Raw genomic sequence first — 16,725 nt, forward strand, 5'->3', positions numbered from 1 at the left:
TGGGGTCTGTTTTAAAGATGGCTGCCTTTATAGGCCGGAAGTGCAGGGGGGAATCCTGATTTGTGTTCATAGTACGGTCCTAGGAGGACTTTTACAACCCTTGGAGTAATTTGAAGTGGCCACTCAAATGACCCAAGAACCCAGTTGGTACTTCGAGAAGCTGTTTTGGAGTGTGGGGGAACCTCTAAAAAGATAGAGGAAGCTTGGGTTTCTTGGTTTCCAGAGAGAACCTTCAGGTTCCCCTAGTGGCAAACTGAAGAGCCTCCCATTTTACGCCTAGGCCTTACCTGTCCTGTCTTGCACTTTATGTCAATCTGTAAAATGTCAGTCTTGTGTATGTCTATGTCGTGGCATGGTAGGCTATAGAGAGAAAACGTAATTTCATGTTCCTTGTATGACTTGTGCATATGAAGAAAGTGACAATAAAAGCTGACTTGACTTGAAATGTGTTTAAGCCAATACGCTTCACTACAGTATGTTAATTGAATTGGCTACAATTTGTCATTTGTTTTGCATTAATTTGAACTAAATACATTTTTTAAATAAATAGGCCTACATGGTCCCTTTCAGTGCCAATGATGGAATGTCTCAATTGTGCAGGTTATCAAGTCAACCTGCTATGACCATTATTTCCCAAAGGGTGGCAGTACTCACATTGGAGGAGAGCACAGCTTCTTCGTGTCTTCATATTTCCCACAATTCCATTGAGCGCTCTCTTCCGGTTTTGAACCCATACGAGTGGCAGGTACTATTTTTTGCTTATTGCTATCTTTCTAAATCCAAAACAATCCTCCTGTTATTCCGTGGTATTTCCTCACATTGTTTTTAAGTTAACAAATAAGCACCATTTATCCAACCATACATTCGTTTATATCACAGTTTTATTGCAGTACGACACATTAGTAGCAATCCAAAAACTCATGTCCGGCTGGGCGCTGCGGGCTTACAACTCGAATGCTAAACCTCTACCGACAGTTAAATTAATGCGTTATTTTAACGCGATTGTAGGGTTTGTTACTATGTAACATTGTCACGAAGTCGTCTATTTGCAATATTTTGATAACACCAATGATACTCCCGTAGCAAACGTCCAGGTTTGCTAAGCACTCCTGGCTAAACGCATTCTCCTCCTTCTCTCCACAGAACCAGCTACCGAAATGGCAAAGTCAAAGAATCACACTACCCACAACCAGTGTAAGTTTTTACCCGTTTTAATTATTTGCAGTGATGTTATTGTACCGATGTACGTCAGCCTTACCTGTATAACAAGTTAGCTTGGCTTGTTAGCATACCAGACCGCCGGCCAGGTCCAAAGTGGTAGGTGTGCAGTGTGTATCCCCCTCTTGTGTGAGACGCAACATTATAACGTTTCTCAACCCACAGCTCGCAAACATCATAGAAATGGCATCAGGAAGCCCACGTCTAACCGTTATGAGTCGCTGAAAGGGGTAAGTAAAACGGTGCAGCTGTTGCACTAGTTTCCAAATGCCTCACTTTACAGCTACTGGCAGCCCTTTTAGGAAAAAAAATGTGATTGCAGATTACTGCTAGTCTTCATAGCAAACTTCTGATGTGCTGGAGCAGTGTCATTTGTTTTAGACATTCAGATAAAAGTTTGTCTGTGATCTGGATGCTGCCCTCATGGAAAGTGCAGCTGTTTAGTTTCTTTTCCTCTTTGGGTATGTAGTTCTCAGATGTAGAGGGATTTGTCTGTAATGATGCTGTGTTATCTAAATTTTGGCATGACAAAGCTGACCATGGTTTTTTTCTGATTATACCATCCTGAGTGTTAAATATGGTCCGTAGAAGGATGATGGGGAAGTTGCCAAACATGTCAATCCTCGTTTAGCAACATTTCGAGTGCACTTAGTTACGTTTCACTGCTCACAGCTTTGCTGTCCACAGTTGTGTGCTACATGACAAGATGACTGTGAACCTGACTAAAGACCACTGAGTTGTGTAGATTCAGGCTACCTGAAGGCCTGGTAGAGATGATTAGTCTCTTGTAGAAGATGTTGTGTTGGTCGGTGTCTAATCTGCAAAGAATATGTGCTGCAGTCTATTTTTCTGATTTATTCGCACACCACAAAAAGCTCCCTTGTCGCGATTTTATGTGGGAAAAAATGCACAATGTTTTGACCTACAAGGTCTTAATCAGGTGTCTGACAAAATACTTGTGTGTGTTTGTTCCCACAGGTGTGTCCCAAGTTCCTGAAGAACATGCGCTTTGCCAAGAAGCACAACAAGAAGGGGGCGAAGGCTGTGAACAAGAAGGAATAAAATGGCTATTCCAGAAATACTCCAGAGACACCCTGCACCATCTATCTTAAAGGACTTTATACAACAACAATAAAGCCATGGTTTGTTTTGGACAACATTCACCACTCGTTATTTCAATGGGATGATGTTGGGATGTCTCCTGCTCGTGTACAGAGTGTTCACTTCCACCGTTACATCATGTTGTATTAAAGATTTCTTTGGATATACCCACACACTTCTGGCAGTGCTGTGATTTTGGACAAGAAATGTAGAATGTAAAAAGTGTTCTTTAGACACTTGTGTGCCGTTACCATGGGTCCTCAAGTACAGGAGATGAGGAAATTGGGTACATTTATTTCTTTATCAGTAATTACATGTTAGACATCATTGGCTGGCATGGTTGAGCAATTTGGTGGTATTTGTTGATTAGCTGTTTTTTCTTTGGCATTTGTGGGTTGTGCAGTTGAAGAATGTGAAGGCCTGACCGTTAACCCTCTGAGGTCCGAGTGCCCTTCAGAGGGCAATGTGTCTCCAAAAACAAATCTGTAACTGAGTTTTTGTCATTGAAACATAAGTCACACCATTAGAGACCTCAGACCTTCCAGGTCCCAAATATATATACAGTCCCAGGATACAGTTTGTACACCCTTTGAAATTTCTTACATTTCTGTCAAAATTGATCATAAAACATGGTCTGATCTTCCCGGAAATCTCAAGAAGGAACAATCAGAGTCTGCTTTAATTAAAGGGGTATGCCACTATTTTGGGGCTTAATACAGTTAAAATCGTTGGCTGGTGTTTATAAAGGTGGTAAAGTGTCTTATTTTTCATGTTAAGCGTTGTCTTGCTTTAAGATAAGTTAAAAGAGGGAATATGTCGCTAAGCTAGTGAAAGTCAATGTATCCGTGTAGCATTGTAGCATGCTACATGGATGCATTGACTTTCACTAGCTTAGCGACATGCTCCCTCTTTTCACTTGTCTTAAAGCAAGACAACGGCTTACATGAAAAATAAGACACTTTACCACCTTTATAAACTCCAGCCAACGATTTTAACTGTATTAAGCCCCAAAATAGTGGCATACCCCTTTAATTCCACCCAAACATTTACATGTTATCATATTTGTATTGGTCATAAGGCCATAATATTCACAGGAGAGCAGGGCATAAGTAAGTACACCCTTGCATTAAGTAGGTTTTAACCCTCAGTTAGTTGCAATATCATCAACCAGACTTGTCCTGTAGTTGCAGATCAGATTAACAAAACAATCTGTTTGTATCTTGTCTCCCTCTTTAGAGAACTGCCTCTCGTCAGCAAGGTTTGTGGGATGTCTGGATTGCATAGCTTTCTTGACTTCATGCCATATAATCTCAATTGTTTTTTTGTCAGGGCTTTGACTGGGCTATTCCAGAATGTGTATTTCATTATTATGAAGCCATTCTAAAGTCGATTTGCTTCTAAAGTATGGGTTGTTGTCACATTTCAGCAGTGTGCTTCAACTGTGTGACAGACTTCCTCACGTTTTTTCTGTAAAGTATCACAATAAACTTGAGTTCATTGTTCCACTGATAATAGCAAACTGTCAAGGGCCTGAGGCAGCAAGGTAGCCAAATATAATGATGCTCCTGCCACCACATTCAGAAGAGGAGATGTAACCAAGAATAGCTAAAATGGGATTCATTCTGCCAATCTAAAATCAATGGGGTTTCTGTCCAAAAAAAATATTGCTGCACCTTTGAGGTTTGCGAAAAAGCATTTATATGCTTCATAGAATTACTGCAAAATATTCTGTAGACCAACGTTGAAACCAAAGTTGAATTGTTCAGGGGAACACACAATGTCATGTTTGGAGAAAAACTGGAGAACCACACCTTCACCAAAACATCATCTCCACCTTTGAGTATGGTGGAGGGAGCATCATCATATGCGGCTACCTTGCTGCCTCAGGCCCTTTTCAGTTTGCTATTATCAGTGGAACAATGAACGAGAATTTACAGACAAAAGTGAGGTAGTCTGTCACACAGTTGAAGCACACGAGGATGGGTGCTGAAATGTGACAGCAACCCATACTTTAGAAGCAAATCGACTTTAGAATGGCTTCATAATAATGAAATACACATTCTGGAATAGCCCAGTGAAAGCCCTGACAAAAAACAATTGAGATTATATGGCATGAAGTCAAGAATGCTATGCACTCCAGACATCCCACAAACCTTGCTGACAAGAGGAGGTTTTCTAAAGAAGAGGGAGACCAGATACATCCAGATTGTTTTGTTAATCTGATCTGCAACTACAGGAAACATCTGGTTGAGGTTATTGCGACTAATTTAGGGTTAAAACCTATTGAATGCAAGGGTGTACTTACTTATGCCTTCCTGTCCTGTGAATGTTTACATCTTATGGCCAATGAAAATATGAAAACTTGTAAATGTTTGGGTTGAATTAGTTAAAGCAGACTCTGGTTGTTCCTTCTTGTGATTTCCGGGAAGATCAGACCATGTTTTATGACCTATTTTGACAGAAAGGTAAGAAATTTCAAAGGGTGCACAAACTTTTTCCTGGGACTGTATATGAAATGAAAATACTTGAAAATGTCAGGGTGGTGCAAGCAGCCTAAAAGCCTCTGAAAGGCCTTAGACCTCAGAGGGTTAAGCTACTATAGCTATAATGTACGTTTATACAAAATTATTACTCTGCACTTGTTACAATGCAAGCAGTTCTGGCTGACTTAAAAAGAAAGAAAAGGAAAAAAACGTATGCGTAAACATTGCTTAGTACCATGATCTGAACAGATGCTAAACTTCAGATATGATGATGTTGGTTGAATTTGTTTTCTTTATTTTTTATTTTTTAAATGTAACGTTTCAGGTCAACACCCTCCTTTTTAGAACGGTGTTCATCCAAAAAGTTGCATGAAAAACAAGAAAAATCCTTATTAAAGCAGACATTCACTTTTATTTTATCTGTCCTGTTCCCAGGTCAGACATTTTTTGGATGTGCTGACATCAAAGTACTAGTTAAACGTAGGACATGACTCAGGATTCAAGTTTTTGACTTGACTATTTTGTCCAGGCTTATGGCACAGACCCTTATCTCTCTTCCCCTAGTCTGGCTTCACTTTGGTGTTTTCCCTCCACATCACTAGAACTGATGCTGAGCATCAACAGCCTTGTCATAGGTCAGGTGTACTCTAACATATCTTTTTATATACCGTATATATTTTATGGCTTTATTGTGACAGGACAGTTATGACGGGGAATGAGTTGGGAGAGCGAGATGGGGAAGGTTTGGCAAATGACCTGGGGCCAAAAGCGAACCCGGGTCGCCAGTGATGCAGTCTTGCCCAGCCAATTAGGACACTGCTGGTCTGGACCGTTTCTGCTCTTAGTTGACTGATGCCTCCTCTAAGGCCTACTCTACTGAGATGAGTTGTAGCTATGTTTAGATAAACATTTAATTGTTGAGGGACAAAATGCCATGCTGTTTAATGCATGTCCTGTTTATATAACCACATTTGACTGCCATCAATGTGCACCTGTTCAAGTAGCAAGAAGGTGGATAAAAATACTTCTAATTTAACTTGGGAATTTCTTGTTACTTGTGTAACCTTTAAGCCGCTTTTTTGGTTATGGGTCGTAATGAGTTGTCTGCATGTAACTTCTTGTAACTGGATTTTGGGGTAAATGTCACAAGATTGCAAGTTGGTAAAGGAGGTGAAATATTTTAAACAAACCACTCAAAGCCAGTCTCACATGTGGCTCACTTTCGAAACCAAGATAACCAGAGGTTCATGGGCATTTGATTTGTATCTGTTGGTGGGCCTATTCACTCCTTGCTGAAAATACTCTACATAACTGTCCTATGACAATGCTGTGTCTTAAGTAACCATGTAAGGCTTGGACGTTAAAATGTTACACGGTTCTAACAAAGGCTCTGCACTAAGGAACATCAGATGACCGGCTGTTAGTTAAACTGTTGACTGTTAAACTGAGATGAGGAGTCGATGGATGGATGAGGCCACTGCCCTGCTGGGGAGCACAGAGAGGTCAGGCCTATTAGGCTTGCATCACATAACAGTTGTCGTGCTGGGAGACTTGTACAGTGAGATGACGTGGAGTATGTGTGCGCAAAATATCAGTAGGTAAACATTCCAAAACGCACAGGGCACTACAACTTAGGCCTTTCAGAAATGTCATTTTAGGTAGTGAGTGCCCGACTGCCTGATGTAGGTCAGGTATGGTGTAGGCAAGCACACGTGGGTCAATTTATTTCAGTATGCTCATTTCAAATGTTCATCATTTTAAATGGCTCACTGCCTGCATTTTGGGCCCATGGCTTTGTGGAAGGTTTCAGTTAAATTATTTGAACGGACCACTGCAAGGAGAAGCTTGCAGCACCATGCAATAATCGACAAACTAATAAGGTCTTATATGCCATTGCCAACCCAATACCTGGCCAATGAGTTGTTGTGGTATCAAAATCCATGTTATGTAGCCTACAAAGGACATTGCTGACAATTTGTGTTGAGATATTTTTTTACTTGCCTTACAAAACATACGTTACATACAAACCCTGGTGAAGTTGGGACGTTTGGTAAACAGTGAATAAAATCAAAATGCTATCATTTTCAAAACATTCAATCTAGATGGAGAATCGTGCAAAGACAGCATATTAAGTGTTAAAACCGAGAGAAAATATTGTTATGGGGGACATATGTACTCATTTCTAATTTGATAAATCCAACACGTCTCAAATAAGTTGGGACGGGGATCAGTGAAATTTAAACATCCAAACAACAAAGCAACAAAGAAGAACATTTCAAAATGAATTGTACTGACGGACAATATAGGTGTCCAGGTATAAGATCATCACAGAGAGGCTGAGTCACTCAGAATTAAAGATGCAAAGGGAATAATTACCATAGTTATTACATACATTTTTGAATTCCCTTTGATTTACCACGATTGAGAGTATATAAGACATATTTTTGCTATTAAAATCATTGTATAGGTTCATGACATCATGAAATATATATTGGCTGTAGTCTCACTCTAGCACTCCAGGAATTAGAGCTATTGAAAATTGACCATATTAAGAATGCTTAATGTGTGCAAATGATACAGGGGTGTAACATTCTCCTAAGCACCTGAGCTCACTTGAAATAGACCCAGAAGACATGGGAAACTGTCCTTTGCTTACAGAAGTTGTAGAAGTCTGTTCTTTTTGACGATAATAGAGCACTGCACATCCTGTGCTACAGTGAAAAGGGACCATCCAACTTGTGTTAGTGCTAACTTCAAAAGTCAGCCTCCATGATGGCATGAGGGTGCAATAGTGCATTGGTAAAGATGTTCTCACTCATCTGTACAGTTAAATACAGTGCTGAATGGTATAAATGGGTTTTAAACAGCATGAAACGCCACTCATGCATTATATTTTAAAGGGAGATCTTCGATTACTGCCATATAGTAAGGTCAAATTGCATTCTCTACTATGTTTTAACAGTTTGGCTCCATCATAAGGACCAGCAGGTGATAAAATGGTGGGCTTTTGGCCAAGACCTGTCACACTGTAAGCACTACAGAAAGGAAAACATTGCAAAACATGACAAGGAATACACCCACCATTTAAGCTGGTGAAATCATGTCCAAGATAGGAATTAACACTGTTTTTATATAAAATCATCTCATCGGTTAATGTATTTAACTGTTAAGTGTTGTCTTTTGTTTTGTTTTTAGTCTTCCTCGACATTTGCTGCCTTTCATTGTCCCCGTCCCAACTTATTTGAGACGTTTTGCATTTATCAAATTAGAAATGAGTACATGTCCCCCAAAACAATATTTTTTCTCGCTTTTAACACTTAATATGTTGTCTTTTCACTATTCCCCATCTAATGAATAGATTAAATGTTTTGAAAATGATAGCATTTTGATTGTATTCACTGTTTACCAAACGTCCCAACTTCACCGGAGTTGGGGTTTGTAGCTGCATTCAGGGGTCCAAGCCTGAAGATGACCACCCTTTCGGGAAAATAAGCCATGCTACAAAACTGCCAGTTAAAAACTGATAAGTAAAATGTAAACCAATTGAATGTTGTGATGACTCTCCATCTACTCCACTCCTTTCATGAACTCCATAAATTCTGAGGGGGAAAGAAATAAGAACAGGTTAATGGAAGCTAGTGCCCAAATACACCCCTTAAAACACATAACACATGACCATAGACAACAAAATGGCATGCTTCAATATTTTAAACTGTAATATATAAAAATATCTCAAAGCTACTTCAATGGGATGGAGAGAACAGACAAATCAATGTCCAGTCTCACCATCATAGTCGATCTTGCCGTCACTGTTCCTGTCTCCATCCTTCATGAGTTCCTCCACGTCCTCCTCAGTGATGGCCTCCCCTGTGGACTCCATCATAGCCCTCAGCTCCTCCAGGTCAATGTAGCCGTCCCCATTTCTACACCACAACATTAATATTAAAACGAATTACACCACACCCGCGATAAAAAGGTGCAAAATAAAAACTAAAAGAAAAATATCTCCACACCTAATTAATCCATTTTCCCTTTTAATGGCCAATTAAAGGGGAAAAAGCATTTCAGTGTGCAGACACTTCTTTTACACCACAACATTAGAAAAACTGGAAATCGGACTGCTTCAGGATATTCACTTTTTGTTAGTGCTCATCTCAAACTTGCGCTGGATAGAAGAAATCAAATGGACTCAAGTCAGTGTAATGTACACGTCACACACACACACACATACACACTTGTCAAACATCCTGAAGATCTCTGCCAGCTCCTCCTCTGATTTGTTCTTGCTGTCGTCCTTCATACACCTCACCATCATCACTAGGAACTCGTCAAAGTCCACAGTGCCACTACCTGAAGGGGACCAAATAAAACACATCAGCATGAACTGGGGCCTATACTTAGAAGCTGGTTCAGGTGTAAACCAGGTGAAGTTAGGATGTGAATCATCTAACAGCGGTTCCCAAACTTTTTTCCCTGCGCACCCCCTTGTACATTTCAATGTGGTTTGTGCACCCCCTGAGAGAATATTTTGGTGTGCTGATGGCCACGCAAGCATGAATTCACTGCGCATTCACTGCACATTATGTAGGCCTATATTCATTTTGGGGGATCCTCTTTTCCAATAGTCTAGGAGTTAAACTACACTTCAGATGGACACTTCCAGCATACAAGTCTAAAATACAATTAAAAATGACTTAATGTTCATCAATGCTGGATAAAAACTCACATATCCACCATTGCTCTATTCAGCTCACGCACCCCCTTATGCCAGGCCGCGCACCCCCAGGGGTGCACGCACCCCAGTTTGGGAAACCCTAATATAATAGGAGCATGGAGTCCTCATACTTAACCTGGTTACTCCTGAACCAGCTTCTCCCAGTTGTGGAGATACAATAAATACAATAATGATAAATAATTGCCTAAAATCTTATATTTTGTATATTGTAATATTATTTGAAATATATTCTATTTGGCCACGCATACCAATCAAGTGTAAGTTAACACCCATGCTATCTAAATAACTTGCAAATATAATATGCAGTTATATAACCCATTCATACACGGCAGAGTATCCAAAGCAGTTTACAACAAATATCCCAAAGGTCCAAATCCACCCAGTTTGGAGGCTGTCTTCCATTTGCCACCTGCTTTTACTACACACCTACCCTGTTGTCTTCACTGTAAATTGGACAACATTTACAAACATGCTGTTCAGATGAGTGAGGGCAGCCGTGGCCTAAGGATTAAGGAGAAGGGCTTTAGATCACAGAGTTCGGTTGAAAGTTTGAATCCCCACACTCTACCTCACTCCATGGCTGAAGTGCCCTTGTGCAAGACACCTAACCCTACACTGCTCCAAGGACTGTCACCAATACCCTGTAGTTAAAATAACAGTAAGTCGATTTGGATAAAAATGTCAGCTAAGTGTAATGTAATAATACTGTAATAATACTGTAATAGCAAGAATGCAGCTCCGTGATTACCTGTTTGTATGAAATGATAAACCATGGTGGACTGTATTTTACATGCCTAGTCATGTTTTCTTCTATAAACCACAGTAGCCTGTTCTTTTGGTATGCCTAGTAATAGTTTTGTATTGTAAATAGTGGTCTGTCTTTGAAATGAGTCGTGAGACTGATGAAGCATGGTAGTCTGGTTTTTGACATGCCTAGAAAGAGTACATTACATTACACACTTAGCTGATTCTTTCATCCAAAGCGACATACAGTTATTTATTAGGGTATTGAGTGCAGTCCCGTGAGCAGTGTTGGGATAGGTACTTTGCTCAAGGGCACTTCAGCCATGGAGGGAGGAAGGTAGGGTTGTAGCGATATTATATCGACCCGAGAGATCGTGATACACAGAGCCACGATACTGTATCGCGATACAGGAAGGCAGTATCGTGATACACCCTTTCATAGTTTTATTACCCATTACTCAAGAAAACAACCTTATGATTTGATGTGATAGTGTTTCCAAACTTCAGTGGAGATACATTTCAGAAATCGTGGGGTGTATCGAACCGTGGGTCAAAAATCGTGATACGAACCGAATCGTGAGTTGAGTGTATCGTTACAGCCCTAGAGGAAGGGATTGGTAAGGGTGGGGATTGAACCTGCAACACTGTGATCTACAGTCCCAACACCCTAACCATCACACCACGACAGCCCACAATAAATGCTGATAAAGCATGGTGGTGAACATTACCATCTTCGTCCACCTCATCGATGATCTCCTGCAGCTCCTCTGGGGTGGGGTTCTGACCCAGCATCCTCATCACCTTCCCCAGCTCCTTGGTGCTGATGCAGCCGTCCTCCGCATCTTGCACGAAGATGTCAAAGGCTGCTTTGAACTCTGGAACAGCATTGAGAGATTGCCGTCAGAAGAAGAAGGTTTCAAGTTAAGTCAAGTCAGCTTTATTGTCAGTTTCTTCATACAGTATGCACAGGTCATGCAAGGAAATTAAAATTGCGTTTCTCTCTATATCATGCCAGGGCATAGACATACTACTACACAGGACTGACATTAAAAGACAGACATTAGAGTGCAAGACAGGACCAGTAATAGTATACTGTATGTACAAGTAGTGAGTAATGATAAATTGATTATGTAATAAATAACAAAATTCCACTTGAAATTCCACATGTTCAGTTTCCCATGGCCTTTGACTGCGTAGGCCTACTGTACTGTACACACCTATAAAAGTGACTTAAATTAATATTTAAAAAAAATAGCAACATTTCAACAGCAACCAACACTGCTGAAATCAGTTGTAAGCTGATTGGGACACTGCGGACCTCTTCTCATGTGGACCTCTTGTTTATTTTACAGAAATAACTCTGCAGACAGCACGCTTTGAAGCGGCACTGTCTGTCAGTCTCTGGGTTCTCATTTCCATGATTGATTTACGGTCTATAAGACCAAGAATTTGGATATTTGCCCTTTTGTCCCAGGAGGAGTAAGGAGATCATTTTCTGCTTTTAAATATAATTGGATATTGGATTGAGGCCCAGAGACGAGTGCACTGGAAGAGCATCATTGGTGGGGGCGTATACTCCGTCAGGACCATAGCACCCAAGTGAAGTAGATAGATGTAAAGATATAAATAAAAATAAAAATAGGTAAAATAAATGAGTGATCCCTACGCAGAAAGACAATGTTTTTGTCTTTGTCCTTAATTGTTGTATCTCCATTCACACTCAAGCTTAAGAGGAAACTTACAGATATGAGAGGACGACAACATGAAATAAACACTTTGTAGGCCTACCACTTTTTTGTTCCTCTGTGAGTTGTTCCACCTATAGGAGAGATGATTAAGGAGATGATTGAAGCATTTCTGTATTTCAAATGGTGATGAATTTGCTATTGCAAGTTATTGACTGATATTACAGTGTTACAGTGATAACAGAGATACAATTTCAAATGTGCATTACTGTTGACTGACATACACCATCAATACATAGAAAACATGCATTGAAGGCAAAGTTTTATGCATCACAAGAACTATGATTGACTATGATTTTAGTGAAATGAATAGTATTGAATTTGGCCTGCAACTTAATCTCAGATTTTAATTATGGCCGATTAATTCAGGCCTTTAATAACAGTCAGGTACTGTATCTGCAAAAAATCGAAATATCTTTTTTATTTGCTGAATGTATGATGAATGAGGCGACATCCATTCCTACTATGTCTATTAATTCTTGCTGACTGGTACAACAGGCATAATCTTTGTTTACATACACCGCCCTTATAACGACAATGCATTTTTTACACCACATTGCAATATTAAGTTAACTTTATATACCTCCTTTTATACTAGTAGCATGCCACACTTGTTCTAATTGTTTCTATGAGTCTATGTTCATACTCATATTTTTGTCAGCTGTATTTTGTTATTTGTACTGTATTGCATATTCCTCATCATGTATAACTAGGCCCCTTATTACATTTAGAGAGCATTAGAATATTAGGAACAACGAGAGAATTAGACCCTGAAATAAAATGATGAAAACATACCGCTGCCTTGTAGATGTCATCCATGCTGGTGCCTGGATGGGTGTGTGTAGCCTCTCTCTCTCTCTCTGTAGCCTATCTCTCTGTAGCCTATCTCTCTCAGACCAACAACTGTGGGTTTTATTCAGCACCACTTAGGGAAGGGCCCTCTCAGGCTGGGACTATGATCACTTTATTTGTCCCATGTGAATTGTGTGGGATTCTTGTCATTCCTTTTAACTTGTTCACTAGTTGCCAACATCTTCTAGGTGAGACATGAAAAGTAGTGATAGATTCATAGTCATGCGCGTGAGCGTGGCCTAACTCTTGTTTAAAATCTATTGCTGAGTTCCATGGAGTAGAACACAACTCTGTCCGATTCTGTGACTTCATGTGGCCCAATGGAGAGACTGAAATACAACTGTACTACCAGGCCTACAAGACAAGACTTTTATACTATTATAGAATAAAAAAATCTCACATTTTTTCATTGTAAACTGCCATGTAGTGACTATACTGTTACAAAAATGTGCTTTTACACAGTTTAGAAGAACGAGTAATAGTGTGTTCACCAAAGTAATTTAGGCCTACACACCCACCCACATCATTCACACACACACACACACACACACACACACACACACACACACACACACACACACACACACACACACACACACACACACACACACACACACACACACACACACACACACACACACACACACACACACACACACACACACACACTGCCAGAGTAGAACCAGCACCAGGTGACTGCTCAGCACCAGATATTCTGCTCAGCGCTGTGAAATAGGGACCTCTGCTGGCCACGAGGACAACTGCTAGGGTTGGCTGTGGTATCACGTTAGCTCAACCCGTTTTGAATTGTGCCACTCTGAGTCAATATGCACCAACAGCCGCTGAAGTTTGAAAAATTGTATACGAAACAACAGTGTTACACGCATGAATAGCCGTGAATTAACTTTTAACCAAATAAATCAAAGAAGCAGGGCATTTCCGGTTCCGCCTACACTTTCCCATCAGTTGCATCATTTCCCCCAACACCGCTACTCCTTTTCGACTTGCCGGCGACACCAGCATGTGAGTAAATGGCAGTAATGCTAAACGACAAAACACGTTTACAAACGACATTGCGTTTCTTGTTATAAGCCACACAGTTCACACGTTTGATTGAAGCTACTCAAGATAGCTGTTGAATTCGACTCGCTTTTGGTGCCTAGATAATGAGTTGATGTTAGCTGAACTTCTTCGTGAAAGCATGCAGGCTAATGGTATTGAAAGGCTACGTCATGTCTTTGACAGGTAGCAGTTGTTGTGGTTCAGCTTTGTTGTTTTGCAGACCTTGCGTTGGAAATCTAAACCACCGCCTTCATTACACAGGAGTATGTCTTAACGTGGCTGCTCATCATCTGTCTGGACTGGAGACGTGTATCAATAGAAAAGAAACACTCATTTGAAAACTAGTTGGGGGCATTTAAATGTATCTGATGCAAATGCTGAGAAACTATGTCAACTAATGTTGAGCTAGTTGGGAAGACAACATGATAGGCCTACACACATGAAATTGCTATACTGACACTTAACTATTTTAACAGTTTATAATTGCTTGTTTGGTAGATGCCATGGTGGAACCAGTGCCTGAATCCATCAACTTCCCCTTGGAGGAAGACAAGGTCCTCAAGTTCTGGAAGGAGAAGGACTGCTTTCAGGAGTGTCTGAAGCAATCCAAGAACCGACCCAAGTATGTCTATTGCTGACTGACACATCACTGTTAATCATCTTTGTATAACTTATAGATGCATCACAAGTCCGTAAAATGTTTGCTATACTGCATGTGTCTGGATGATATTGACCACAGCATCTAGCTATTGTTCATTGTTTGTCTGCTACATGATCTTCAGTACCATTGCCAACTTTGGATTTGTTTTGGTCTTTGACCAAGAGAGCGCAAGCAACTGGAATGTTGCATCACCGGCTTTACCTCTGATGCCATCTCGTTCACATGCAGGATAAAAAATGCATTGACATTTGACATCTTATGACTACCATTTAAGATGAATATTAAATTCTGAAGGCTAAGCTCATTCATTTGAAATGTGAGTATCTGCTTGCCACTTTTATTTGGGGTGGCTTCAATTCCTTGGGTATACATAAACAATAAGTTGTTCTGAAACATGGCATTTTTTGTGTGCTGTGAATCGTTTTGAAGTTAGAAGTGCCTTCTCTTTCAGTCATTGCATTTCAGTTTGCCAGTTAATATGATGACAATAGCACATGGGTCAAAGACGTGCAAAATGGCATTGTCATTCAGTGTAACGGATGCCTTCTGCTGACCGTAGCTGTAAAAAACATGACTCTTTTTATTTATTTATTGTTACAGGGAATTCATGAAAGCCTCGGCTGTTATCCATTCACTTGAAACAATTTAGAAATCATGTTTTTTTGCAGTTACAGTCGCGTAAGGTGTCCGTAACACTGAATGACAAAGACGTTGTTAAGAACACTTGATTACTGTTTTTACTTATTTGATAATACTTCTTTTAGATAACATGATTGGAGCTTTACCATGTGTGAAGAGATCTACGCTTAAGTAAAATTACTCTGCTCTTATTTCTTGTCATTCTATTCTATTCTATTCTATTCTTTTCTATTCTATTCTATTCTATTCTATTCTATTCTATTCTGATCTATTGTGTCCTAGATACACCTTCTATGATGGGCCTCCATTTGCCACTGGTCTCCCCCACTATGGCCACATCCTGGCCGGCACCATTAAGGACATTGTCACCAGGTTCGCACATCAGAGCGGCTTCCATGTAGACCGCAGATTCGGCTGGGATTGCCACGGACTGCCTGTGGTATGGATTTTATCATTGTTAATAGATGTTGCATTACATGGCCATATACAATATTATGTAGGCGTGCAACATGGGACCCTGGCTGAGGAGCCTCAAAGGAATGCTTAATGGCGGAATTTAATTTGACTTGGTTCAGTCGGTTGGTTTAACTTGTTTGGTCGTCAGCAGCACACATGCATTTGAATTCATTTTTTTAATAAGAGATTGTTTAATACGAAAGGATGTTTGCTTGCAATCTGGTCACACTGGGACAATCCTCAATTAGGTTTTCAATAACAACGCTGCTACATTGTACCACATGTCTCAAGACTCAAGTCATGGTTACAGTGACTATTTGTGGTTGCACTTACTTATTCTCTTCTGCCTTCAGAAAGTAAAGAAATGTTGCACCGGCACTGTATTTTATTCAATAATTTTATCTAGCAGTAATCGTGTTTCCCTCTTCTTGCCTCTTGTCAGGAATATGAGATTGATAAGACCTTGGGCATCAAGGGGCCTGAGGACGTGGCCAAGATGGGCATCGCCGAATACAACAAGCAGTGCAGGAACATCGTCATGAGATACTCCAACGAATGGGAGGTGAGTTTGCAGAGATGTGGACTTGTGGCTTGTGACTTGGACTTGAGTCACAAATGACTTGACTTGAGACTTAGAAATGTTAGAAATGACTTGTGACTTGAAAACACATTTGTTCCAACTTGTTGCGCTGAGAGATTCTGTTAACCCATTGACGCCTAAAGCACCTGCAAAAAAGGATGCTGAATGCCTGAGCCCATTTTAAGAAAAGCTGCCCTCAGCCTGTAAAAACCTAAATATCTTAGCTTCTGAAGCACATAAAAATATGCACTTAGTTGCATTTAATAGCTAAGACCCTCATCTTTCATTAGAATGTGTGTATTCATCCCAAACAATCAGAGATATTTAACAAAGCTGTCTCAAATCTCATGAGCCTGAATGCTGCGTAATGCAGCTCCAGGCGCCAGGGCCAATGTTGCGCAACGCAACATCAGGCATCAATGGGTTAAGTAGTTTGTTTAGTCTGAACC

At 40.3% G+C, this 16,725-nt stretch overlaps 3 protein-coding genes across 3 annotated transcripts in view; 2 read left to right on the forward strand and 1 right to left on the reverse strand.

Annotated features, from left to right (window-relative positions):
- The first annotated feature begins 587 nt into the window (after nt 1-587).
- Nucleotides 588-2,494, forward strand: rpl29 (ribosomal protein L29). The gene is made up of 4 exons (XM_063216604.1): nt 588-745; nt 1,144-1,194; nt 1,384-1,448; nt 2,197-2,494. The coding sequence occupies exons 2-4, from the start codon at nt 1,158-1,160 to the stop codon at nt 2,278-2,280; spliced, it is 186 nt and encodes a 61-aa protein (XP_063072674.1). The 5' UTR covers nt 588-745; nt 1,144-1,157; the 3' UTR covers nt 2,281-2,494.
- A 5,717-nt stretch (nt 2,495-8,211) lies between these two features.
- Nucleotides 8,212-13,190, reverse strand: LOC134463403 (troponin C, slow skeletal and cardiac muscles-like). The gene is made up of 6 exons (XM_063216605.1): nt 12,822-13,190; nt 12,070-12,100; nt 11,010-11,156; nt 9,038-9,152; nt 8,589-8,725; nt 8,212-8,401 (listed from the first exon to the last, which is right to left on the reverse strand). The coding sequence occupies exons 1-6, from the start codon at nt 12,843-12,845 to the stop codon at nt 8,370-8,372; spliced, it is 486 nt and encodes a 161-aa protein (XP_063072675.1). The 5' UTR covers nt 12,846-13,190; the 3' UTR covers nt 8,212-8,369.
- Nucleotides 13,191-13,798: 608 nt separating this feature from the next.
- Nucleotides 13,799-16,725, forward strand: part of iars1 (isoleucyl-tRNA synthetase 1) — a 71,718-nt gene continuing 68,791 nt past the window's right edge. Inside the window, exons 1-4 of the mRNA XM_063216070.1 lie at nt 13,799-13,901; nt 14,439-14,562; nt 15,523-15,679; nt 16,139-16,258. Of these exons, the coding sequence (XP_063072140.1) occupies nt 14,444-14,562; nt 15,523-15,679; nt 16,139-16,258 (396 nt within the window). The 5' untranslated portion in view covers nt 13,799-13,901; nt 14,439-14,443. The remainder of the gene's footprint in view (nt 13,902-14,438; nt 14,563-15,522; nt 15,680-16,138; nt 16,259-16,725) is intronic.

This window comes from Engraulis encrasicolus, chromosome 14, assembly GCF_034702125.1.
Source record: "Engraulis encrasicolus isolate BLACKSEA-1 chromosome 14, IST_EnEncr_1.0, whole genome shotgun sequence".
In the NCBI taxonomy this organism is placed as follows: domain Eukaryota; kingdom Metazoa; phylum Chordata; class Actinopteri; order Clupeiformes; family Engraulidae; genus Engraulis; species Engraulis encrasicolus.

Bases quoted from the DNA above. Each gene is read 5' to 3' on its own strand.
- LOC134463403 (XM_063216605.1), bottom strand. From the start codon at position 12,845: ATGGATGACATCTACAAGGCAGCG. The intron at 8,726-9,037 runs GTGTGTATGTGT...GTTGTGGTGTAG, and splicing joins ATCTTCAGGATGTTTGACAA to AAATGGGGACGGCTACATTG. The intron at 8,402-8,588 runs GTGAGACTGGAC...TTTCCCCCTCAG, and splicing joins CGGCAAGATCGACTATGATG to AATTTATGGAGTTCATGAAA.
- rpl29 (XM_063216604.1), top strand. From the start codon at position 1,158: ATGGCAAAGTCAAAGAATCACACTACCCACAACCAGT. The intron at 1,195-1,383 runs GTAAGTTTTTAC...CTCAACCCACAG, and splicing joins TCACACTACCCACAACCAGT to CTCGCAAACATCATAGAAAT. The intron at 1,449-2,196 runs GTAAGTAAAACG...TTGTTCCCACAG, and splicing joins GTTATGAGTCGCTGAAAGGG to GTGTGTCCCAAGTTCCTGAA.